Raw genomic sequence first — 27932 nt, forward strand, 5'->3', positions numbered from 1 at the left:
AATTGCTTCTAAATAAAATAAAATACAAAAATATTCCCAATTGTACCGTTTAATTCACTATGTCTTTACATTCTCACAAAATCACTATTGTCACAAAAGTGTATCAAACGTTGTAATACCGATACGTATTTCGAATATTATTTATATTCTTTATCAGTGTATCAGGTTTTTAAATCCATCTATCTTTTTTTAATTAAAATAAAAACTAGTACTAATCCTTTTTGTGATGTAATGATGCCTTTCTCATATTACTCATATTTATTACTGATGGATTCGTCAAAATACATTTTTTTGTTTTTGAATAAAAACAATAAAGTTTATTTAGGCATCATCTAACATAATCGGAATCAGATTTGGATCAAATTTAGAAAAATTTTTACGTTTTTGAATAGTCGCTCGAAATGACGAAAGTTTGAAATTATAAAAACATTTCACCCTACAATTCTGGAACCGAAAATCGGAGTTCGTAAACCTCATCAGCCTCTTTTGGACAACTTGAGCGTGGTACATCACAAGTGTTTGTACGATCAAGTTAAAACTGAGCTTACCAGTCAATATTACATGAAGCAGAACTTGGATAACGCTTTTAAGTCATTTCACTTCTATATCTATATCTAAATATCTATATATTCGCCTATTGCATCAGCATAATTTTCCCTCGCAGCTGAAAAATTGCATCATTTCGCAACTTTTAAAAAACTGTATGTCATCACTATTTTAATACTCACGTGAATGTTTTCCCCCAATTTAATTCGTTTTCTGCCTACACGGTGCACATAAAACGTTATTTGCTTGCAAAAAATCGAATTACTCAAGAAGAGAAGAAGAAACCCGACACAAAGAATGTTTTTTCTTAAATTTAAATGGATTGCAGCAACGATTTTTGATTTTTGGATTCATTTTTACACCGCGATCTTAACTGTAACGTTGCTAACAAGAAACTGTCAAAGTTAGGATTCGATCAGTGTCGCGACATGTGTCGGTAAGTTAAGCCCGTATTCGAACGAGTTGCGCTGCGGTACGCTCCGCGCGTGCGGGTCGTGATTGAAAATTTCACTGCTCCGAATGTATTAATCTTTCCACTCTGAAACTTTGCCAAGATTGAGTTAAGCCCTTAGCCTTAGCTTCTTTTTTACCTTTTTTACCTTTTTTATAAATATAAAAAATAGGTATAGAATTCGCTCAAATTTTAGAAAAATTTTCCGAGGTCCGGAGGGCCGAATGTCATACACCAATCGATTCAACTCGACGAACTGAGCAAATGTCCGTGTGTGTATGTGTGTGTTTCTGTGTGTGCGTTGTCAACTAAGAGGTCGAGATCTCAGAGATGGCTGGACCAAGTTTGATCAAACTAGTCGCAGGTCTTCCCGTCACCCTGAACGCTATTGAATGGTTTTGAGATCGGCAGTAAACTTTTTGAGTTATACGAAGTTTTATGTCAAAATTTTCAGTTTTTTTATAGTATCTGTCACAATTGACCTTGAAAACAGAACATATTTTCAGACTTAGATTCCGCACGTTAATACCTATCCAACAAGCCATAGATTGTTAAAATTCGTCCATTTTTATCGGATATCGAAATTTTTGTGTAAGCGACTTTTTCCCCCATTCTAGCAGTAGAAGTTTTGAGCGCTGTCAGGCAAAGAAATGCTTGGGAGCAATATAAAACACGATTTTTTATACTGTTCCATACATTTGTTTCTAAGTACCCAAAAGACTGTGTACAGCATAATATTTTGCCTCGGACCGATTTTAGCACGGTTCGTTTTTGGCAACATAATCGTTCGAATATGACATATGAAAACCAGATGATGACAGAATTTTCGAGTTGATAGCAATTCCATAATTATATTGATTAAAACTATTTACAGCAATAAATGATGGGAAAACATAACAGCCATATACCATTCGAATTAGTTCGTCGAGATCAGCAAATGCGTGTGTGAATTATTATCCTGAATTATGGTTGGTTCCGACTTCCGTTCCGTTGATCCGATATACATAGTTTTTTGGAGAACTCATTCACAAAAATATACCTCGTGATTTGATCACAATAAAAAATGTGCAAAGCCTACTACGACAAAAGTTCATTTCAACAACTTCATTCCTCTAAGAGATAGAAAAATAATGTCTTCTACAAAGTTTTTGAACTTCTAACGAGAAAAAACTTTGTCGAAGAAGCTAAAGGTCTAACGCATGTAGTTTCGGATATATGAAGCATTTTCTTTTGAAACCATTAAAATTCAATTTTTTGTACATAACTGTTTTCGCAATTACTTTCAGTGTCTACTATGTTCGAAACAATTACTAAAAACGTAAAATTACACATTTTTGTTGAAGACTGTGCACGGTTTGGATTTTTCCCTAAAAAGTTATTCAACATTTAAACTTTTATATACACTAACTTTAACTACTAATAGGAAGCAGGGTCGCAGACCAAATAGCACATACATATACTTTTTGGAAAGTTTAAACCAAGTAATTTAAAGTTACGAAGTGTGTAGCGTGACCTTTTTAAATTGAGTGAATGAGAGAACAAAATGTAGAGTGCTTTTTTGACCATTTTCTTAGGAAAAACGTACATTAATAAAGTTGTTTATCTTCATATCACGCGTTATTTGTGATATCGACCGAGTTACCTTTAGGCAAAAATTTTTGCAAGAAATTGCAGTTCAGGTTTTCATCATGCAGTTGTATTTGCTTATCATTATCCTTAAATCTGTTTTCCTCGTTAGATACTAATACAGGACTAAGCATATCGTTAAAAGCAAATAATTATCAAATGATTTATTTCCATAATCTCAATTTTATTTATTTATTTTAGAAGCTTATTTTTTTGATGAAGATTTTGATTCAGGTGTCTATTTTCGTTTTGATTGAGACAGTTTTCTTTTTATTAAGCTTGAGCTTGAGGTTGAGCGACCACCCCTGGTTGCTACTCCGTTACTGATCGGGATTAGCTGAAATTGTACAGGGAGTTTCTAGATGATCCGACCTGGGACTGGTAAATCATCCTTCAATGTACATCTTCTGGTAATCCAGTTATCAAGGGGAACGTGCCATTTGAGCCAATTTGTTCTGATGTTCCGGTTTCGAGATGCTCGGATGCACCACTAAACTCACTGACTTCCCGAGTGAACGTGTCAACAATATCCTATATTGAAGTCCCGGGAAGTCTTGATTCACAGCGCTTATTCGAGGAAACTGAAGAAAAACTTGCAATACTATCACGTAAAGAATAAAAACTTCCCTATTTTTCATAAATGAAATTACGTGATACAAAATAAACGAGTGAATAGGATTTAGACAAAATAGTTGATTCATTGCATTGACATATTCTAAACAATTGTTATCAAATCATTTTAAATCACCAAATAAAGGTCAACAGATTTCACGCGCGTCTTGATTCTTTATTATTTCCACTTTATTATTTCAATTATTTATTAGAATTTTTAATTGATTATATTGGTTGATCTGGGCAGCCGGCTACCGAGAAAAATATAAATTTAACAGTTCGGCTGAAAAGTTCGTATCGTTTAATAGAAACACACATTTTTTTGCCAAAATTCGTTTTTATTATTCAACATAATTGCCATCAGAGACGATACAGCGATTATAGCGATCTTCCAACTTTTCGATACCATTTTTGTAGTACGATTTGTCCTTTGCCTCAAAATAGGCCTCAGTTTCAGCGATTACCTCTTCATCATCGCGTGCAGTCCACTCAACTGAAGTCGATTGGACTTCGGAGTGAAGTGATGGAGCCATGTTTCGTCCATTGTTATATATCGACGAAAAAAATCGGTTTTATTTCGATATAACAGCTCCAAACACTGCTCAGAATCATCAATTCGTTGTTGTTTTTGATCGATTGTGAGCTCACGCGGCACCCATTTTGCACAAAGCTTTCTCATATCCAAATATTCGTGAATAATATGTCCAACACGTTCCTTTGATATCTTTAGGGTGTCAGCTATCTCGATCAACTTCACTTTACGGTAATTGAAAATCATTTTGTGGATTTTTTTCACGTTTTCATCGGTAACAGCCTCTTTTGGACGTCCACTGCGTTCATCGTCTTCGGTGCTCATATGACCAGTACGAAAGTTTGCAAACCACTTACGAATTGTTGCTTCGCCCGGTGCAGAGTCTGGATAACACTCATCAAGCCATTTTTTGGTATCGGCGGCACTTTTTTTCATCAAAAAGTAGTGTTTCATCAACACACGAAATTCCTTTTTTTCCATTTTTTTCACAGTAACAAAAGTAACTTCACTCAAAATGTAATATCTCACAAATTAATAATCAGACAGCTGTCAAATTTATACACGTATCTTTTGAAGGTTGGTACTAACTGAAAATGGTATGGATTTAATTCTAGTGGCGCCCTCTCATAGAAACGATACGAACTTTTCAGCCGATCTGTTATTGTTTGAAATATTAATACCAACTGTTTGTACTATGTATTCAATATACCGATATATGTTATCTCTGTTGGTAACTTTGTAATATCAACGGATTTGCGCAATAGTTGACTTTTATCATTCAATTTATAATCCTGCAAGACAATCAATAACATGGAAAAAGAAAAAAATCCAAATAAAACTTTTGTCCGAAGTTAGACAGAAATTGATAGGTTGAATGAAGAGGTAAGTAGGTAAAGTAATAGTAGGTAATAGTAAAATAGAGTAATCAGAAATTGTTGTTACGCGCTCTGAACAAGAATGATTAATGAAAAATTTGTTGTTTGCATATACGTACATTCACATTCACATTCGTTAAGTGTTGTCGCTGTCCTTTCTGACGTTTTGTAATCAAAATTCGATGCGTTAAAGATTCAAAATTCTGTATTACTTTCAAGTGTGTGAAATACAGTAAATTTCAGAGTAAAAATACAGTACAAATTAAAATACAGTACATTTGAGGGTAAAAAACAGTACGCAGTATTATGGTCGAAAATACAGTACAATACTGTAAAATACAGTACAGATACGAGCATTACTCATGCCCCAAAACGATTTGGTGTTGTGGTTATTTGAGGTGAGAAAGTCAAAAAAATTGATTTTCAAATATAAACGTGAGGCTCCTGATTGCTATAGTTAGTTGTTATTAATAATTATACAAACGTTGTTCTGAAAAAATAACATTTAAGTGAGGTGCAACAAGCCTCGATCACAACTCTTCTGCTGTTTTGAACTGTTTCGCGGTGTTTTAACTTACCTCGATTTTCAAGCGGGATATTTAGATGGAATTCATCAATAGATTGATTTTAGTGTAAGATATTTCGGATAGTAATAATAAATAAACCTCCAATTTATTATTTACATTAAAAAAGTTTTTATTTCTTATAGTTTCTCTTCATCTGCCAGTATTCATCATATAATAGCGTACATATTTCTTAACCAGTTAAAAGTTTTCCATATCGCACGTACGGCTTTACTCATTTTATTTCTTGCGGTTAGATTTCCCGCAGGCCAAAGCCTGGAGAAGAAAATGCCGCCTAGCCACTAGGTAATGCAAAATGAGGGATGAGAAAGTTGTAGTTTTTTTTCTCACCGATGGTATTAATTAACTTTTTCTCGTGCGCACAGTTTTCTTCGAATGCCGCTTGGAAAATCATGTACCTGCTGCACTAAAGCAACACTTCCTTCTCCAGGAACAAAGCAAAAGACGCGTTTGTTTTATTTTTTCGCTCGCCGGCATCTTGACTGTTTTTTTTCTCTCAGTAATTATAATAATGCTGCATCGTTTGACTGGGACGCTCTAAACTTAAACGGTATATTTACACATGCTTTATCTATCTTGCCGTTTAATTAAACTTTAAGTTTTAATCTTCTGTTAGAATTAAAGTGTCCTTGAGCTACAATGTAGCTTTCTGTTAGATTTTTACATAAAGTGACGCTTATAATCTAACTGCACAGATTTATTTTACTTGTTTTCGAAAGCCTGCTTTTCTTATTTCCATTCTGATAAGGCTTAGCAAATAATAGTACGGTGGCAGACTATCTAAAATAGGGCTTGCATCTACATCAATAGTATCTTTGCTTAGTTCTGCTGTTTTCTGAGTTGCTCATTAAAAAAATAGTGGAAGATATTAAACACAATGTCTTATGTTCCTCTAGTATGTACGGTAATACGATATTGTAAACAAAAGTTTGTGCGAGATCATACATGAATAACAAATTGAAACATAAGAGGTTCGGTTAAACTTAAAGTTATAGGACCAACTTTATGAAATGGTAAGATGAGCATTTCGTTTGAGTTCAACATTTGCTTGTGTTTGCCTACTACACTAAATAAGGAACAGCGTTTGCTCTGCTACCAAAAATTTTGTTCGTTACCATAGTAAATTCTTACACAAGAGAGGGCAGTTAAATCGATACCGTAGCGATGAAACGCTTCCCGAGACACAAACCGCGCTTGCATAACGAAACATTTCTAGTAACGCTTCTAGTCTAGTTACACTTTCCGTGGGAGAGTGAAGGAGAGAAAGCGCCATGTGTTTTACTGCTGGGAACAAAACATGGTAATTACACTTATTCTGAACTAAAATAAAATACGACAGTCGAACAAACTAAATTAAAAGATGACAGTCGAACGAACAGATACAAATGGTTTACTTTTACATTAAACACGTACACTTGAATGGCGAGTTTGTCTCATAAAATAACAACTAAATGACAATTACAACATAGTATAACACAAATAAGAACGTATCATTAAAATATTCCTTAGGTAAACTCGTTTGAAACTGAACTAAACATCGATTGACAACGAAATGTTCGATAATCTTCGCCAGTACTGTTTGTCAGTTTGAATATATTTGCACATAAGCCATTTGTACAGAAGTGAGTATTTTAATTGTCATAAGCCAACGACTACTGTACAGAAATGAAAATTGGCATTTGGCAAACGGAAAGGTGCAGCTGTTTAATGACATTCCATTGACGACGTAACGGAAGTGTTGCCAATTCACAATCCTATCTTAGTTTTTAGTTTTTCAAAGTATTTTTTGGTTTTATCACACACACGACGATTTACATTTACAGAGAAACAGAGATGCTTCTTTTTCTGCGTTTTGCCAGTTTTGTTTTTCTTAGGTACAAACAGGTTTAAAATAATTTCTCGAGATAAAATATGTTATTTAGTTATAGAGCTCTGGTTGCTCTAAGTTATTCCTCGCTTGACTCTAGATAAATTCGATTTTGATACACAGTTACTCTGCTTAGCAAACGATTCCTTGTTTAGCTTAAAAATAACGATTTTTTAATCGGTGTGTAAAAAGTTAATCGTAGCTCACGAAAATTGATATAACTATAGGTATTCACGTGGTTGCGTTCCTTTACTATGACTGTGTTTTCATCTTGTGTGGTTTGTGCAAATTTTCATAACACTGGTTGTTAAATATAAAATATTTTCTCCCCATTTACACTTTAGCACGTTTTCTGAAATAGGTCGATATTCAATTCGTACTATGTGAATCATTTCACCGCACAAACTGATGCTTCTCATTCATTCATTCATAACTTTCAATCGAAATGTTTTCCGTTTAAGGGCACGTATCTTTATGTATAATAATACAATGTAATTAAAATTATAAACGCATGAGAACCTCACTACATGTTCTCTCAAAATCCGGTGGCGGTCTGTTAGATTCCATGGACAGAAAAGTGAATTGCTTTACTAGAACATTTTCCATCATTGTTTCTTTACGCGTGTGTTCGCTACAGTAAACTTTGGCCGTAATGGTGGAGTAAAATATGCAACCAAAGTTAAACAGTTACTACAGTGGTGCTAGCCATGTCAAAGCTTGTTTGCCACAATTCTGAAAGTGGTTTGGATTTTTGTTGTTCATTTTGCAGTTTCATACCAGAAAACCACACTACGAGAAAACAAACGTGCGAGTTTCTATGGGGCATTCCCAAAGAATTTAATTTGCTTTTCCGGACAAGAAGCATCAGAAATTTATAATGAGTACAAAACTTAGTATTGGACCGTTGAATGGCTGATGATGTTACACGATGGTTAACGAGAGTGAAAGTAGTTAAAAGAACTTTTGACGGAGAATTGTTCAAGCAGCAATTCAACAATTCGAAAATCAGACTACTAACCAAGTTTAGCAAACCGATGCCGGATTTGAGTTACAGAATTTGGACATTTTTGCTAAGATTTCCGCTTTTATTTTTATTTTACCTAAGTACACACAGGAGTTTTGTGATTTTTGCTACAGCAAATATAGACAGCTGCTTTTGAAATAATCTAGAAGGAATAGGTGGAATTGTCGATTCACAGGCACGTTCCGTTGGCGAAACGCACCCTAGGCTGCTCTCAGACAATTATTTCTCGTATCACGCGTCGATTCCGGGAGTTGGGCGTCGAATATCCACTCTCCAGGTTTTCGTCGTAGTTGAGGGCCAATTGCTGCTGGTGCTGTTGTTGTTGTTGTTGCTGTTGCTGCTGATGTTGTGCTTGAAGCTGCTGATGCTGGAGAAGAGATTTACTGTCTTCCTGGTCCTGGTGCTGGTGGGTATGAAGCTGATGATGCTCCATGTACGGATCTGGTAATCCACTAATATCGTGATAGGATGACGAATCTGCAACATAGGAAAAAAGTGCGTTTCAGTAAGATTATGGAACTTGTTTCATGGAACAAAGTATCATGGTAGAACAATCAAGCTTGTTTCAAACATGAACACAGTAGGTTGATTCATGCTGGTTCGGAATCCATTTATGTCATCAGAAACATTTGTTGGAACTTTGGTCAACATGTAAAACTATAGTCAAAACAAACAAAAAATTATTGGTTTGTTTCTTTGGTTTAGTAAACATAAATCCCAAAAACGTTACTTCAAACCTTCGTTATTTGGTGATAGTTTACTATAAACATAATCAACGTTTACGATAATTCAATCTGATGTTGGTCTTTCATTGACACTGGTCCGTTATTTGTATTTCACTTAACTGACTAAGTTATGACCTTTCAAAGTTGACCTGGGGTAGAAATCTACCCCACGAGAGCGCTTACGTTAGTGTTTTGTTGAAAGCGAAAAAAGCGGATATTTGATTAAGGGGCTGTCCATAAAAGACATCACGCTTTTTTGACGATTTTTGACTTCCCATCCCCCCTTTGTCACAAATTGTCACAGTTAACTGTGCATCTTAAGTTAAACCGTTTGAAGGCATCTTTTTCTTTTTTACTCATATTAGGCACAATTTATTAATTTCGCTAATTTACTCGCTCCTCCGTGCACTTTTGCTGATCACAACAGAAATGATTTCCTGCATCATTCATTTCCGAATTTACAAGAAGGAGCTGTTACATCAACAAATTCACGTTTTCCTATAGAATGTAAACGTTTATTGTGGAGATTTTTTCAGGAAATAGGGCAAAGCAGTAATATAATTAGGTATTTCAAAAATGCGCTCATTGAAAATATTGGACGTCACATTCCAAAACCCTCCCCCCCTTCCCCCTGCCAAAAAAGGTCACGTTTTATGAAACCCCCCTCCCCCTTGCGGCGTGACGTCTTTCATGGACAGCCCCTATAACGTTTTTTGTGAGCAAAATATCTAAACGTAGTAAGCGAAAAAATGTAAAGTATAAAAGCTACATCGTTGCTGAAAAATAGCAGTGTCTATCAATGCACAGTGGAGAAAAATGTACCAACCACGCGACGATTGTCGTTGTCAAAAATAACCCTGCTCGAAAGTATGCTTATTTTTGATAATTCGATAGTTATTTTTAGACACTGAAAAAAAATTCGAATGATTTTTAATAAAAATTACTTCTTTTACTTTCAGAAGAGGAAAATAACCAAAAAAATGTTTCAATACATTGTCAAACGATGAAAGTTTTTTTTCGAAAACCTTCTTACATACTCTGTATTGCAATTGTTGTACCACTTGATATCATTTAATTTTTAGTGCAAAATAAACCCAAATAATTCTCCATCCGTCAAACTTTGAAATGGCTCGCAGTTTTAGTTAAATTTAACTTCTCGACAAAAAATAACTAAGGCTGTGGAACTCACGAATTATTTTAACTTTTAGTAAAAATGTGACAGTTATTTTGTTGTCAAAAAAAAAACTCTGCTCGAAAGCACGATGTAGAAATTACACTGGTGGCGAGATAGGGCGGTTTTGGCTATGTTTGGATTTTCTCACGGAATTAAGTATGGCGCCGGGATCGACCCAAGTAAACGTCGGAACAAAACATGGCTCAAAATTCTATTCCAGAGCTTATATGTTGTGTTTTTTGGTATGTAGTTTAATTGTCCAGTTATCAAGTATTTCTGTCTTGGTAAATATAAAATAAAACGTTGTTCTTAGTTATATCAACTGAATGTAATTTGACGGATGCAATGTGCGATGTTTACACTTTTTTCCCATATCGTCTTGTTTTTCCATTCAATAAGAAAATACCTCTTTCAAAATTTTAATACATTGTCAAACGAAGTAAGTGTTTTCAAAATTTTTCTTATGTTTTGTGTATTACAATTATTACACCACTTTATATCATTCTATTATCAGTGCAGAATAAACCGAAATAACTTTCCATCCATCAGACTTTTAAATGGGCCGCGATTTCAGTTAAATTTAACTACTCGATGAAAAATAAATAACTAAATAACTGTCAAATTTCAACTAAAAGTTAAAATAATTCGCGAAATGATCCACGGCTTACACGCTTAGAAAAGGTTACCCAGAGTTTGAGTACTAGTTACTCATTTTCAAATGATACATGGAAACGTCAAAAATTGAGTAGTTATCATCAATGATATTGAGTAACTCCTACTCTAAATTTGAGTTTAACGCAATAACTCGTTTTTTTGTTACTATTCGCAAGATCAGTCTAAAAGTTGTAATAACCATTTATAGCAACAGGTTGTATATTTTGATAGTGAGATCGCGTATTTCGAGGGTGAGTCGCTCAATTTGTGTCTGCAAAAACCGGAATGATAAACTCCGTGTTGTGCTTTAGAATGAAACCGAATATGCTCAAATGTCATTTATGAGGAATAAGTGTATGATTGGTGCCTGAGTATAACTGACATGTATGTTAATTTGCGATTGACACACTGCTCCAAGCAACCACCACTTGATATAGTATTGAGTTCAATTACTTAATATTTTAATACATGTACAAATAAAGTATTACTCAGTAAATGAGTAGATTTTACCCAAATATCATTTCCAGTGGAAGAACTCAAATTTGAGTAACTTCGGAGTTACTCTAAATTAGAGCTGTTCCACTTTTTCTGTACTTGAGTGAGATCTTACTCATTTTTGAGTAACTATTTTTAAGCGTGTAAGGCTGTTAAAATTTGACAATCGAGCAGTTGTTTATTCGTTGTCAAAAATACCCATGTGCAGAGGTATGGTTATGTTTAACAGTAGTTATTTTCCGAGACTGAAAAAAAAATCGACAAATTTGTAATATCAGATCTTTACTAAAAATTTCTTCTGTGTAATTTCTATGTATACTTTCAGTCAAAGGAAATACCCCAATAGAAACATTCAATACATTGTCAAACGACGTATATTTGGCTCGAAGTTTTTCTTACGTTCTCTGTATTGCAATTATTATATCACTTGATATCATTTTATTTTCAGCACAAAATAAACCCAAATAACTTTCCATCCGTCGAACTTTGAAATGGGCCGCAGTTAAATTTAACTACTAGACAAAAAATAACTGCTCGACTTCACGGCCTAAATGATCTCTCTGACACTAGGGATGTCGGATTTTTCGAATTACTCGATTGTTTAATAATCGAGTATAATTTTCAAACTATTCGATTGAATTTTAACCGATTATCTGGGTTAATAATCGATTACTCGTTTTTGTTATTCGATTATTGTTATAGAATTTTTCGAAGTATTCGATTAGTTTGATAATCGAATATTAGTTTCAAACTAATCGATTAAATAGCACTGGATTATCAGGATTATTAATCGATTGCTCGATCAATCGATCGATATTACGACATCCCTATCTGAGAATCCGTCTAGATCTAAGCTCGAACCTAGGACAGGACCTGACAATTGTTAATCCACTTTTAGGACCAATTTCGGACCAGCTCGTGATTGGTTGAAATTGACATAAGCAAGTACAAGTTGTTGAAATCAAGATTACTGCAGGGTGGTAGAAAAAGTGTTGTCAGTATCGTCGGTAACAATGTAGCTTGATATTGGAATTTTATTTTTCGGGTCATCTTTTCAAAATTATTGATTTCAATAGGATTTAAGGTCAATTTTTTTTGAAATCCTGTCAATGCGGAAAGTATACGAGTACATTTAACAATCACTGGATGATACAAAGAGAAAGCCAGAAATCACGAAGTGTGATATGGACGAGAATATTGATTATGTTGGTTGAGAATAGCACCCAATCTTTGGATACTTCTGTATGTTATTATTTATCTCAAATAGAAAATGTTGAATACTTTAGTTAATAAAGCTGCAAAAATTAATTACCAAAAATTGAGTGTTTTAGAAAAAAATTATTAAGCTACTTCAACTAAACGTTTTCTTCAAAACAAACATCTAATCAAAATGAATCGAGAGCTATATTATTGACCGATATAACATTTGTCTAAGTGTTTTCAAACGATAAATAATTGCATGTTATAAGGGGAGAAAGTTTTCAGAATGAATAATTATCTATACTGGCAACAGTGATCGCGAGGCATTTATTATTTACAGCAGGGAGCAACCGGAATAAGAAGAAAAATATTTTTCTGAAAAAAGAAGCCAGTTGTCTGGTCCTGTCCTAGGCTCGAACATACGACAAGTGGCTAGTAAAATAAGTGCCCCGGAGCTGTGCGGGCTTCGATAAAAAAGCAACTTTGCAATCGCTTGTCTATAATTTAGATCAACTTTATTGACAAACTCTGAAAATTTAGGGGTCTTTTCCAAAAGAATTTGCCGGAAGCCCCATGGAACGCATATCCCGACGATGTTAGCAGGTCATGCTGCTGGAGTAGATTGGACTTGTTACTTTGGTATTTGCATTGACGGCTAATCGAATAATGAATTCGAGTAATTTATGTAATAATAAAAACTTGTTGTTTTTATTTTGTAAGAGAAACCAACCTTTTATGAAACGGGCTGTATGTGTAGAAAACAATTTCAATCATGATTTTTTATAAGTAACGATATAAATAAAGACAAAAAATGTTTCTAACTGGTCTGCAAATTCTTCCTGTTTGCAACACTTGTTTATTGATAACGAACAAAAAAATTCACGTATGTTTCTTCTAGCTTGATGATTCCACGACAAAAAGTGAAGTACTTACCTAAATGAGGTTGATCTAATCGCTTCTTCGGCTTATGTACAGACGCGTAGGAATCGCCGCAGTACTCCTGCCGCGAGGGATTCTGACTCTGGCGCAACGTGTGCTGGTACTCGTCTTCGGGTCCGTGCTGACTAGGTGTTGTCGCCAGGTGAGGATAGCTGGCGTAATCCTCAACCGTACCGTAGCTGGCATGTGCCAACGGATCGTACCCGTAGGACATACCGGCCGTGCTGGTTGCCGGCATTGGCTGCTGCCGTTCGGCGTAGTGCTGAGCGGACATCAGCGTGCCCGTGCCGGCCGCTGCTTGTGCTGCCGACATTTTTAGCTGCCAGATTGAATCCTGTGAATTGACGCTGCCTCCATTGTTCGAGTTGGTATAGCTGTTCTCTGCGTAACCCATTGTAACCCCTGAAGCATGCAACGAAAAGAGAACAGGAATGGAAATAGTGTGAATTTGAATACAATGTTGGAAAGCATTCTGTAACCAATCCGTAAGAGATTTCAGAACAGTCTACCTTTATCTACATTATTGAATCAGTTCTACGGAAAGAATCGACATGCACACAAAGTTACGAAGCGGTAGGAAGAAAGCAAAGAAAAATCTTTTAAACTTATTCTTATGAAACACAATTAGTCTTTCACGTATTACAGTCATGTTGTTAACGTTAAATCATAAAATCCAATTTTCCGAGCAAGTTTCCCGGTCGTTTCATTCTCTTTTGATTCCTGTTCATTTTTCACGTCCCCTTGGGCCGTTGCTCTTTCTCCTTAGTGATCGGTTGGCTGGTATTCGGTTTACTGGTGGGGAAAAACGAGGTAAATGGGATCCATTTTCTTCACCTTACTCTCGCTCGCTACCCAGTGCAAAGCACATTGAAAAACGTGGGATTAGTTATGCATTTCTCGTATAGTTTAATTGCTTTGCTTATCCCAGTCAGCGTTCGGTGTTTTCTTCGGGACCAGAGAGGAGCTTTCGTTCATAGCTTCTCTCACGGCGTCATATTTTCATCCGTTGTTAGCGTCCTTTTGCCCGGGTGGTCACTTTGGTGCTGGTTATTTATGAACTGAATAATTTTTACATGTTAAGCAAATTTTCCACGCCCCACCCGCTGGCTTTGTGTGCCTTGAGGCCGGGATGATGTTGATTGGTGGGTGGTCGAAGCCGGTGACTTTTGTGTGACCAAGTGATTTAAGCTTTTGTTCGGGTTTTGTGACAAATTGCGGCGCTAAGTGGGAAAACGGAATGGAAGGAAACAGGATACCTCCAACGAATCATGGGGATGATTTAGTACTGGATTATATATTGCTTTATTTCTCGAAAAATATAGGTCTGTTCCTGAAATCGTTAAAGTGGTTGATTGCCGGTTTATGTGAGGGTCGTTCAATTTTTAATGCTTTACCGTTGTAGTGATTTGCGATGAGGTAAGCCAAGACGTTCTTCATTCTGACCGAAAGTTTTCCTTCGACAATGTTAGGCTCACCTTGTTAAGGCACATAAAGTATCGGAATGTAGTAAAACTATGCATGACCTTGGTGTTGAAACCGGTGCTTTTGGTTTTGGTTAGAATTGTTAATTTACCTGATTGATATGGCTTAGGCATGAATAGGCAGTGGTATAATGATGAGTTTCGAGAAATGAGAGGTTTAAAAAAAATAATTGTTTTACGTTCCAAACCAAAAATTAGTTTATTTGTGTCGTTACGAAACTGTGAATTCGTAAAATGTCTCAAATTACCAAACGGAATCTATGCATGCTATAGTATTTCATTGATCTTTCGCGAAGAGTAGAGTGTTACGAAGTACTTGCTTTTGATATAACTCAAAGCTGTCAGTGGAACGAACCCGATTTAACGAGGCGAAAACGGAGTGCCGTCTTCAAAACTGGTCACCAATCTTGTTTTGAAAATTTTTACAAAAGATACTAGACAGAACTTTTTAGATTAAAGACTGTCCCAGAAAGTATGGACGCACTTTGATTTCGCTGTAAATTATTCACAAGTGTTAGATTCTCAAATTTTATTCGATATACAGAATATTATTCTCGAAATTTGCTACTTAGCCATTGAAGACTAGCTGGCGCACCTTCTTGCGAACGTTCCTCATTAAATTCCGTACAGACTTCTTGGCGACAAGTTTTGATACTTTTTCCCAATTTTTTTCGAACTGTTGAATGGTTTCGGCTGCCGAGACATGTTTCCTAAGATGTGCTTTCGTTAATGCCCAAAATTCCTCAATTGGTCGAAGTGGGCAATTTGGTGGATTCATGTCTTTTGGGACGAAAGTGACATTTTTGGTAGTATACCATTCAACCGTTGATTTCGAGTAGTGGCAAGAAGCAAGATCTGGCCAGAAGACAACAGGATCCTCGTGGCTTCGAATCATGGGTAGAAGTCGTTTTTGTAAATATTCCTTGATGTATATTTCGCTGTTCATTGAAGCAGTGGTGATGAAGTGTTTCGAAATCTTACCGCAGCTACAAATTGCTTGCCAGACCATAGTTTTCTTACCAAATTTTTCGACTTCAATCGATGTCTCGGGCTGGTTTAACACTTACCCTTCTCGCACCGTATAATATTGTGGTCCCGGCAAGGATTTGTAATCGAGTTTCACGTAGGTTTCGTCGTCCATGATTATGCAGTTCAAATTTCCAGCAAGAATCGTATTGTACAGCTTTCGAACCCTCGGCCTGATCGATGCTTCTTGTTTCGGACTACGTTTTGGTTGTTTCTGCTTCTTATAGGTTCGAAGATTCAAACGTTCTTTAGCACGAAGAACATTTGACTTCGAAGTGTCCACTTTTTTGGCCACATCCCGAACTGAAACCTCCTTCTTTTGCTCGAACGCCTTCAGTATACGTTTATCCAACTGAGAGTTAGCAGAACCTTTTTTTCGACCCGTTTTCGGTTTATCCTCACAGGAGTTATCCTCACCGAACTTCCTGATTGCATTTTGCACGACTTTTTCACTTACTCCTTCCATTTTTTGCTATCTTTCTCAGTGACAGTCCGCGTTCTGTGCACCATTTGTACACAATTCTTCGACGTTGTTCTGCTGAAAGTCCAAACGAACTAATGAAAACGAATGAACAACTGCACAAGTGGTTAGAGAAGAGTGTAAACAACAGGACGCAGCCATAAAAATTGACAGATTCTGAACCATTGCGAAATGGCAGCGGTTTTTGGTTTGCGTCCATACTTTCTGGGACAGTCTTTACAGATTTTGAAGTCCTCGTGACTAGGGGGCAAAATATTTCGAAATGAAAATAGACTGATGCTGTCCTTTCATTCCATGTTTTTATTTGGCCATCATTTCATAGAGGGTGAATCGATAATTATTGTGACACTTTTGAATCTTCGAAACTTTGTCCCTACTTAAACAAATGCTCAATTTCTCTTCCGAGTGTATTGTTCACAGAGCTGCCGTTTTGAAAACAAAACACTTGAAAAATCATCTGTGATGCACGTTTTCGTTTTAAATCTGTGAAAATCTTCTCACACGTTCCACAAATCTGCCGGAAATATTCTTATAAATCCGTAAAAATAAAATTGATGGAAAAATCTTCAATCATCTTCTTCTGGTTTTGGTTGACGTCACCTCACTTAAGATGACGCCGATTTGATGGCACAGCAACTTAGGCTATATTGCAAGTTAATTTTCGTTTATAGTCCAATGGACTTTCTTTTCACTGGACTACAAGTGAAAATCTCGGCTGAAAATCGTGGCTGCGTCGAGTAGTCAAAGTACGGAAAAGAATTCTTTCTCACTTGCGAAATACTAGAATTTTCTCCGGACTAACACGATACAACGTGTTCACCCGTTGAGAGTTTCACCGGAAGTGTTATGGATCATAAGGAACATAGCATATAAAAACAAAATGAGAGTTCTAGAAGTTTTCATATAAAGACTTAAAAAAGAGAAATTTAGAAATCGTACCAAATACGATTGTCCAATCGCAAATGTGGAGCAGTGTACTCGAGTTCATCCTGTAATTAGGTTTTTTATCGTGACGACACAAATGAACAAGTATTCATCCTTGACAGTTCAGCGGTACTGTTTACAAACAAGCTTAAACAAAAATCGAAGAGCACATCTAAAACAATCATCTTTACACTTTGCAACTAGTCACTTTTTTTCAATAAATATCAAAAACGAACCGTATTCAATCTTGAACATATGTTTTAAAACTTTATTTAGGCGATACGGACCGTAAATGGTCTGATCCAATTTGTCAATAAACAAATAAAAGAAATTTCTGTTTACAAACAGTACTGCTGGACTGTCAAAAAGTGTTCATCCAATTGAGGTTAGCAGTGACGGTAAAAAACCTAATTTAATCGATTTACACTGAAAATCATTTTTACCTATTTTTGAGAAGCTTTGACTTTATCGTAAAAAATGGGTAGCGTGCTTTGTTTTGGCATAACAGATGAACTTTAGTTGATTTTGAGTAGGTTTTGATCCAAAATTAGGTGGCGGCTGGTAAGAGTGTATATTGAAATAAATACATACATCGAGTTAAAAAGTTGCTTAAATAAATACATGCACCGAGCGAAAACGAATTACAAAGATTTAGTTTCTTTTCGATAACTATAGCCGAATTATCAATAAACCAGAGAAGTGTCACAATAATTATCGATGGTCTTAGATTTGTCACATATTCTATTTTGATTATATTGAATAACGGATTGACGAATAGGTGTACAAAAAAATATCTGCCAGTGTCATTCCAAACAAATAAACCCTGTAAGAAAAAATCTTCCAATGGAAGTCTTTCGTAGATCCTATACGTTGAACCGTTACTGCGTTGGTCAAAGGGTCGTCCAATTTTTCGTTCAACGAGAGGCCGATTCGGGACCTACGTTGGCCGATTTTGATTTTGAAACAGCCTGTCGAATCGAGGGTAATTTTGCTGTTCAACGAATTCGACAGACGGAGGTTGATCCATTTAAATGCGTTGGAGCCTCTTTGAACTAAATTCACCAGAGAGTTTCAGAAGTGTCTAATCACTTATTTTAATAAACACTCCATACCTGTAGTGTATCTCTACTTCGGGTAGAAAAAAAGGCACAAGTTTCATTTTATTTCGTAGGAAAAAAGAGAAATAACAAATCGTCCTAACAAATGTTCAACGTATAACAAAAACTAAATTAGTAGAATTACGACAGTTTCATGCCCAGATTGAATGCATACGGTGCTGGTCTTACAAGTCAGTTGTCGTATGTTCGAGTCCCGACCTGGAATCGCTAAGAATCGGCTGCGAAGTCTGTTGAAACAGAAAGGCAATGTACATATATTTATTCAAAGTTGAAAAAAAATTCTGTCAGTGTCATTCAAAACTAATCAACTGTCGCAAAATTCAATGTCCCAGTGAAGTTCGTCGGGCCGCTTTGGTCCGATTGAGCACGACATCGGCCCGAACGTAACGCTGCGATCTGGTCGTGATCGGACAATGGGAGAATATTTGCATCTTGAAACGCATCTAAATTATCTGCCCCGAAAGTGGGCATCAGAATGTCGTCATGCTCTCCTTCTTCACTATTTTGCTCTAACGAGACACAACGAAAGCGTCCATCTTGGCCGCAGAGCAATCGTAAGCTTCGTGTACGATTCATCTTTTGTTCGAAATTACCCTGTAAATTTTGTCGAGTCGCTTCGGTCTGAGTTTCAGCAATTCAGTACGTTTATATCGGCTGATCAAAAATTACGAAACTTCTAACTTGGGGTGCAATAAATAAATTGTGGTTTATACCCAACAACGTTAACAGTGCAATAGCAAACATAACAACCCACACATTATAGCGGCTTATCTTTATGGCATAATAATGATGTTAACAAAACCGGTCGTTTATTTTTGCAGTATATCATCAACAATTTCCGAAACAATTCTTTGTGGTATGTGCAATAAAATAAACGAGTTTTGTTTCGAGCCTTGCTTACTCTAGATTGTTAACAACGTTTAAATTTAATTAACGTGTTTTGTTATCCAATTACACGAGAAGCTTCGTAGGCAAGTTACGATGAATATTTATGGGATACTGCTAAGATGTGACAAAGTAGGAAGTTTTTGCCACAGTTACAAAGTTTAATCATCTAGCTTAGCAATCAAAATAAAATGTATAGAAGCCATGCAGAATTCGATTTCATACTTGTAGTATTTGGAATTTGCTGTTTAGGGTTGCCACCTAGACGGGGCTCATTCAACAGTGTCAAGTCTGTCTAGAAGAATCTGCAGAATTTACAAAAAATCGGTCGGGCCGCGGTACGACCAACGACTTCTGGAGATTCATATGATTAAATTCGTTATGACGTTAAGTAATCATGAACTTAGCTCAAGTTTTTTTCAACCAAAGACAAAAAACGAATCAGTGGATATTAATGGTGGGATAGCAAAAAAAAAAGAAAATGTTTATTTTTCACAGACAGGACTCGAACTTGCAAACCTTCTTCGTGAATCTGCATGAAAAAAAATCGCATGAGTTCGAGAATTCGTATATAAACCGTACAGCTTTGGAAATCCACGAATAAAAAAACTCATGATTTCAGAAATCCATGTAAAAAGCCGTGTAACTTCGGAAATCGACGAAAAAGAACCACATGAAAAGAAACCACATAAAAAACGCGTAAAAAAGGCCTCAGTGTATTCCGGTGAACGAACCAAAAGGTTGAAGCTGGGTATAAATAAACGACATTAATAATAAAAGATCTCAGTGTGTTATAATTTTCGAAGAAATGTTGAAATAAAAGTCATTGTTTCTGAGATATTTTATCAAAATGAAGTGCAATATATTTGGTTTATATTTAGGTCATTCCTTTATCCTCAAATTAATTGGAATATTCGATCAATGCTTTACTAAGTACAAAATTATAAAAAGCTTTCGAGCAAAGGAGATATCAAATCTCCCAATTTGAGAGCTAAAAGTCTCCACTAACTATCATGTTATGCATCAGATGAATCGTTGGAAGTGAGTCAGCAAACCAATTCAAAACGTCTCAAGGCCCTGGGCATGATTCAGAAAGAAGGAAACTGGGTGCCGTACGAGTTGAAACCGAGGGACATCGAGGGCCGTCTATTTGTATGTGAGCAAGTGCTTCAAAGATAACATCGTAATTGGTGATGAAAAGTGGGTTCGATATACAATCATGGGGAAAGCCCGGGCATGCTACTTCGTCGAAGGCAAAACCGAATATCCACGGCGCCATGATTTGTATTTGGTGGGATGTGATTTACTACGAGCTCTTAAAACCTGGTGAAACCATCACGTGAGATCGCTACCGAACTCAGTCGCGTTCGGTAGCGATCTCCTGTGATGGCGCCTTAGTCGCGCGCTAAAAGAAAAGCGGCCACAATATCAAGAGCGACATGACAAAGTCATCCTCCAACACACAATGTTCGGCCTCACGTCGCAAAAATACCTGGAAACGCTGAAATGGGAAGTCTTGCTCCACCCGCCGTATTTCCCAGATGTCGCCCCTTCTGACTTCCACCTATTCCGTTCGATGGCACACGGCCTGGCAGATCAACATTTTCAATCCTTCGAAGAGTTGGAAAAATGGATTGCTTCATGGATAGCGTCAAAAAAGGACTCCTTTTTTCGAGCCGGAATCCGAAAATTTCCGGAAAGATGGGAGAAAGTTGTCGCTAGAGATGGACAATACTTTTAATAATACATCTGTAAGCACTTTTTCGCAATGAGACTTTTAATTTAAAAAAATCGGCGGAAGTAAAGTTGTACACCTGATACTTGAATGTTTTTTTTTGTTTTCAACTCAGTCATATACATTGTTAGCGTGTTAGTCAATCCATATACATGTAACCTCACGTTAGTAAGTTATAAACACTCATGGTTCATAGTTCAAATGTAATAATAATCAATAAAAATAAAGATTGAATTAGGATATATTCATATTGTGAAATATTCTATTACGGCTGTTTTTCAAGCCAACAAAACGTTTGGTAAGTCCACTGCGTTTAGTTACAGAAAATACTCCTGGTTTCTATGTGCCGTAGTTTCCTGTTAAACTTTGTGCGACGATTCGTTTAACTCAAACGGTTCTGGGGTTGTACAGAACCGTATAATTCGGTGATAATCTTATAATAACTAGTTTTTAAATAGGGATTGTGTGTGTGTGTGTATTTACAGCCCTTTACTTAGATTCGAATAATGTCTTTTAATCAGTACTTAAGAACGTCTTCGGCATCAGGTATTAATTACAAGGTTGCAATGATTCTATGTTTTTTCCGGTATATCAAAGAATGATTGAAAAAAGCAACACTCTCCAATTGCAGGATCGTTTTTCTCAAATTAAAATTACTGCCAGACGAAGAATGCAATTCTATTTGTAAATAATGAACTGAAACATATAAGACTGAATTGAGGTTCATAAACATTTTCACTGTTGGTAAACAATGCGAGTTTGCCAGCTAGGATCAAATAGCTGAATCACAATGTATTCTTTTGAAACAACCCAGAAAAACTCAATTCTTGAGCAGAGTATCGTACGGAAAAATAAAACAGCGTGTTGCATATAAATTACTTCTAGCAATTTGCAACACTTCATTGACCACTTCTTGGTGTGGCATGTACTCTACACGAATATTAACTGCAGTGTTTGACCGCAGTAAACCATTCCACCAGGAGAAGGATTGTACCGTTTTTTTTTATCAAATTGCTGTCGATGCTAACGACCGCAAAGGTAAACGCTTCTATAATTTATTCATCCCGTTTTGTTTTTGGTAACATGCTTTGATCTGAATTTTATTTGATCACAAATCGTCTCTGTGGCATAAATTGTTTGAATCTAGGCGAAAAATACTTTCGTTACAGAGCATCCCTGAAAGGTACAACATTCGATCGATTACCCTTCCACGCACCAGATGCTACAGATCTCGCAGTGACGATGCACTTCATGTAGATCAAACATCGCATCGTTTAGCTACCGGCATCAGATGCCAATGAAATGCATTCGGGGTTAAAGAAACGCGGCACGATTTATACGTGCAGTAATTGTTTCCGTCCTCGTGGCACAGTTGCTTGGTGTGGTGTGGAGTTCCGGTTGCGCGTGTTCCTCGGCTGGACGACAGAAACAGTTTACAACTTGTGTCGTTACAATCATTATGCGTTTCGATACGACCTAGCTAGCAGAAAACTTTCCTCAACGGCTAACTTTCAGTGCAAACTTGTTCTGAATGGGAATACCGGTGCGATTGGTGGAGGAAGGGTGCTTGGGAAGGAAGCGCACATGCAATAAATGAAAAGCAAATTACACTCATGTGATTCTCAGCGAATGGTGTCCTACGGATTGATGTGGTGGGGTGGGGGGAGGAAGGGAAGAAGTGCGATTGCAAACATTCATAATTTAGAGCTTTCGCCGTGCCGGACCGAGATGAAAGGTGCGTTGTGGAAAAACGGTGGGGCCATTCGGCAGAGCAGGAAATGCGGAAATGCTCTCACTAATAACAAGCGTTTTTTTTTGGTTTTCTATTTACCTGCTGGAACTGTTAGAGCGCTTGCTAGTCCTGCATGTAATGTTCAAAGCGAGAAGGAAATAGAAATAATTCATTCAATATTACACATTACACACGTTACAAATTGCATGTTTACTCTCGAGCGATTTTTACAAGTCTGTCATTGAACGGAGAGGATCGAACGGGAACGACTAGTTTATTAGTATGGGTGAATGATTGATTAGCATGATGAAGATAAAGTAGTATTCTAAAATTAATCAGCTACTGTTAATCAACTAAGAAGGAGAGCAAACAGTTTGAACAAGCCAAAAATTTTTTGCTCGGCGAGCAGAAGAAAGTACTTTCAACTTAATTACAAATTAAACCACCGAAAGGTACTTACATTCTTGGCCAGCGATGGTGTGGCTCGGTACTTGATGGCTCGTCCCGGAATGATAGCCGTATCCGTTTTGCGTTGCGTAAACTGAAGTTTTCTGATCTTCCATCGCCAGTGCGAGGTCCATCGAATGTTCCAGTGCTTTGTTGTCCAGTCCGGTTGTCGGATAGTAGGGTGGTGGTGCCTGACTTTGCTGTGCCACTATGGAAGGTCGCACCGAATCCATTTCATAGTCCTTTGCCGTAGTTGATTTCTTAATACTGTTTCTTTTGCATCGACAGAACATCAGCAAAAGTCCTACAAATAAAGCAAACACCACACAAGACACTACGATGGCGATCAGCGTCGGCGTGGCCATGAATGCCGAATCGTGAACGTACGCAGGACCAACTGTAAGGAAAACAGTGAGATTATTTGGGGTTGGAAAATAAAAAAATACAAGTTCTTACTTTCAGCATCCACGTATTCTCCGCAGTGCTCATGGTTAGATTTGAGACATAGTTTCACTCTGACACGTGGCGGAATTTCCTCTTCCAGTGCCATTGGCAAATCATCCTCACCCAACGAACGGGCACTACTTCTTCTAGCCGAAATCATATTATCCATTATTTCTTCCTTGTACGTTGGTTTGCTACCGGAAACTGCCAGCTGAATTGTTTGTACGACTTGCCAGGTGGAAATTGGATTATCATGGTACCCAATGGATTCGACTATCGCTATCAACGATAAACAAGTGGCTCCGACATTTACTCCCAGTTGTCTCGTTTCCGGATCGAATCCGACGTGCAACGGTGTGGGAACCTTGCTCACCTTTGTGGTGGTAGCAATTTCATTGGACGGCTCCGAGTTTCCTTTGGTATTAAATGCCTTCACCTTGAATACGTAGCTCTGATGCTGATCCAAAGGTGTTACGCTGCACGGGACATCCCGCTGGCAGTCAAATTCCATCCATTCGGAACTGATTTGCTGGATGATTCCACAATCACCATTCATCTGATCGTGGTGAGGAATGGCCACCTTACGATAGGACACAAAGAATTTAGTGTTGCTTATGCCACCATCGAAACCGGGATCCCAAACTAACGATACGTAATTTGATCCCACATCTGCCGCATGAAGGTTGGTGGGCTTCTCCGGTGGTCCTTTCGGTTGCAGACGGATTGGGGCGCGAATGGTTTCGATGGAGTTCCCAACACGGCAAGTATAATCTCCATAGTCCTGATGTTTCAGGTTGTTGATTCTCAGTACGCTGGTGTAGATATCGTTGTTATCCGTCGTTGTGTTGATCTCATAATGACCATCCGATGACATGGACAGGGCAGCCGTGTTGGTTCCAAAGTGCCATTGAAATTCCGGTTTTGGGTAGGCTTGCACTCGACACAACACTTCGGCCGTTTCTTTAATCTCGTAAGCAACTTTGTTATACTGATGTAGCACAATCGGACCGTGCTCGATGCGAAGATGCATACTAGCATTCGCCGTGCTTACTTCATTCTCGAACAAACAGGTGTACATACCACGATCACTTGGAAGTAGTTGCGTTTTGTGGGGTCGAGCCTTTCCTTGGAACACCAGCATACTTTGGACGGTAACCATTCCACTAAGACCATCATTGTTGCTGGTGCTGATTCGATACATGTTGGCATCGGCGGTGATATCCCGACCATCTTTCAACCATCGCACTGAAGGCCGTGGTTTACCTTTGGCATGACAGCTGGCTGAAAAATCGGTATCACCAACTCGCTTGGTCATATGTTGCTGCATTTTACCAATAAACTGTGGTGGTTGATGCACTTCCAGTTTGATGGTTGCCATAGGACCATGACCTAGTTCGTTAACAGCATGGCAGTGGTAGCTACCCTCACTTCCAAGATGTGCTCTTGGTATCACATATTGCGGTCCCTGAGCAAGGATTGTATTCGAGGACACCTCTCCAGTGGCATCTTTGAACCAACGAAACTGCGGAACTGGCCACCCCGGTGGATTTGCTGAGCACGTCAAGGTCACTCCATTGCCGACATGTACAACGGGCTTGCTTGGATTGATGTAAGCCTGTCCGGGTCTGTGCCGAACGAGCAATGCTACGGTGGAGTTTCCGATCCGTTCGACCATCTTGCCACCGTACGGTTTAATCATATTAACGGCTCGACAAACGTACGTCCCGGCATGTTCCGCTTTGACCTCCCGTAGCTGCAAAATATCCCCAGCGTACCGAAAATCAGTGCTGCCTTCCTTGAACCATTCGATCGATATAGGCGGCGGATTCGATGTCACATTACATCTAATCGTGACTGTTTCCCGCTCTTCGGCTTCCCATGTTTTGGACTCGATAACGACAACCGGAGCGTACAGAACGTCCAGAGTGATCACCTGTTCACCTACCTTTCCCAAGCCATTGTCGGCGGAACAACCGTACTCTCCGGCATCTTGGATGGAAACCCGCTGAATGGCATGCGACCTCGACGAACTAATGAAACGTCCATTTCGAGTCCATCGTACATTTGGAACATTCGGTTTGGCATCGACCGAGCACTCCATCTTGGCGGTGGTATCACGCTCCACTCGCAGAGGGTTTTCCGGTCCAATTTTCACTCTGGGGTAATCTGTGAAAGGAAATAGAAATGGAAAAATAAAATAGGGTGCATTAGTGCATTGTATCAAGGAGTTAAGCTTCTGGCCCGGAAGGAACCAGTAGCTTTTTATCGCTGCTAAATGAGTGCGATTTGTAGCCGCACTCTTGGGACACTCGTGGGGACAGAGAAAAAAGGGAACACACAATGCAAAAACTTTCAACAAGTCACTGTTTAGTTAGTCAGCTTTGCACGTTGTGGTACAGCCATAACAGAACGGGCGGGAGCCGTTTGTGGTACCGAACATGAGTTTTCTTGCTCGCCCTACCAGAAGGGACCCGATCGATGTGAAACAATTTTCGTAATGTTGTGTATTTGGAAAGGAAGAAACAGTAAAATCTCTTCTGGCTCCGTCGGAAAACTCGACGCTTCTACTCGACACCGGCAGAAACAGAAGAACAAGAAGGGCAAAGTTTTGCCACGCTTTGGATTTTTTTTTGCTTCTCTCCTCTCGGTTGTGCTCATAGCGGAAGTTTCGTCGTTAGCACTAAGGAGATATTCGAAGCTGGTGCATTCATGTTCGTGGTCTACTTTTATGGTTTGGGGTAGGGTATCGGCAGAACAAAGATTCCGAAACACTTTACGAAGGTGCCTAAGTTTTTTTTTCCTTTGAGAAAGTTTCTAATCGGCTGCCAAAATAGATACGAGAGAATGAGATGAGTCGTTCCGCAGGAGAACGATCTGCCGGATAGGAAGTCACGATGCCACTTTTTCCTATTAGGAAAGATCATTAATCTCAATGTCTTTGAAAGTAATTGAGTTTCGGTTTTGAAGTTTATTTATTTTGATTCATTTCATTCTGGGGCAGCATTGGGTACTGAAGTTATTTGCTTATGAAGTTGGACTTTCGCATTTGAAGGTGAGAAGCCCAGAGTTTGTTCGTTCAATTAATAGGATTCTGAAAATGGTCCAAGTAAATTGTAGTTTTCAAACACTGGGAGATAAATGGCTTGCTTTAAATATTGGAAGAAAAGAGTGCCTGTTTTCCTCGATGGAGGTTTATTTATGTTCGTTAAGTGGGCGACTCTTTTTACTAGTATAATGATTTCTTACTTTTTTGAAGTTTGTTCGAACGCACCTTAATGTGACGAAGTTATGTTTTTCGTTTTACGAATATTGTCCAAATTTTGAATTTTATTTATATGATACGTTTCATCCACATTGAAAAACTTTAGTGTAACTTTGGTTATCATTGTGACATTTCGTTTTAATGTTGTAAATTGCAATTTTAAAATTTTATACCCTTACATAGAAAAACTATCATTCAACCACGTTTCTGCCACTTATCAACATGAATCAAGCAGCATTTTACTCCCTAGATGTCTCTCTATGGTTCATAATACAATCAAAAATATTTATTGTTAGATTGATTTTATGTTTCGTCTTAGACTCATCAGTGCGTAGCCGTTTATCTTAAACTAAACTGTTTTCCCTTCCAAAATATCTATTCATTGTTATTTAAGAGGTGGGTGGTTTTGAAAAACTATTATTTTAAATTTTCTCATAGTAAAACATTTCAAGATTGCTCTGTCAAATTTTCAAGTCAATCGACGTTAAACTCTAGAAGTTATGGGCTTTCATCTTCTCTTATACTGCGAAGAGACAAGGACTCGGTGCCAAATTTCTGGAGCATCTGAAGGAGAAAAAGAGAAAGGGAATAAGACGAAGACTTGAAAAAAGAAACCGAAGATTACGAAGTTGCTGCTGGGAATGTACTTCATGAAGCTGGAATTCAAAGTGAATTTAACAAAGAATGTTTCCTTCCACTAGACAATGCGTTTAAACATTTTTCACGAAAATACATTTTTATAGTCCGTGTCATTTATTAATTACTTCACCAATTCGTTTCCAATTTTGTGCACACTTTCTACATATGAAATACCCAACCTCAACGTTTTTTTTCGTTATTTTGTGAAGTTTATTCAGTTACAAAATGACGGAGTTTTTCTTGAAAAATTTCATTTTTAACTTCAAACAATCACAAAAAAAAACGCTGAAACAATAAAAAAAAACGAAGAGGTTTCGAAAAACATCTACTATAACTATGTTGCTTTGATTTTTCGACTTCTGATAATTATGCGTTGAGATGCAGTAAAAAGCGTCCTCTAAAATACCATATATTACTCAATACTTTTACACGAAAACATTTTAAACTGTTCGAG

At 37.6% G+C, this 27932-nt stretch overlaps 1 protein-coding gene across 2 annotated transcripts in view; it reads right to left on the minus strand.

The window, feature by feature from the left end:
* Positions 1–5313: 5313 nt before the first annotated feature.
* Positions 5314–27932, minus strand: part of LOC131427193 (hemicentin-2-like) — a 927120-nt gene continuing 904501 nt past the window's right edge. Inside the window, exons 5-8 of one of the 2 annotated variants that reach the window (XM_058590172.1) lie at positions 23590–25743; positions 23147–23530; positions 13299–13706; positions 5314–8594 (exon numbers count right to left, since the gene is read on the minus strand). In XM_058590172.1, the coding sequence (XP_058446155.1) occupies positions 8329–8594; positions 13299–13706; positions 23147–23530; positions 23590–25743 (3212 nt within the window). In that variant the 3' untranslated portion in view covers positions 5314–8328. Of the gene's footprint in view, positions 8595–13298; positions 13707–22785; positions 22816–23146; positions 23531–23589; positions 25744–27932 lie in introns of those variants that run through there. The other variant, XM_058590173.1, reaches the window with a different exon arrangement.

This window comes from Malaya genurostris, chromosome 2 (genome assembly GCF_030247185.1).
Source record: "Malaya genurostris strain Urasoe2022 chromosome 2, Malgen_1.1, whole genome shotgun sequence".
Taxonomy (NCBI): Eukaryota; Metazoa; Arthropoda; class Insecta; order Diptera; family Culicidae; genus Malaya; species Malaya genurostris.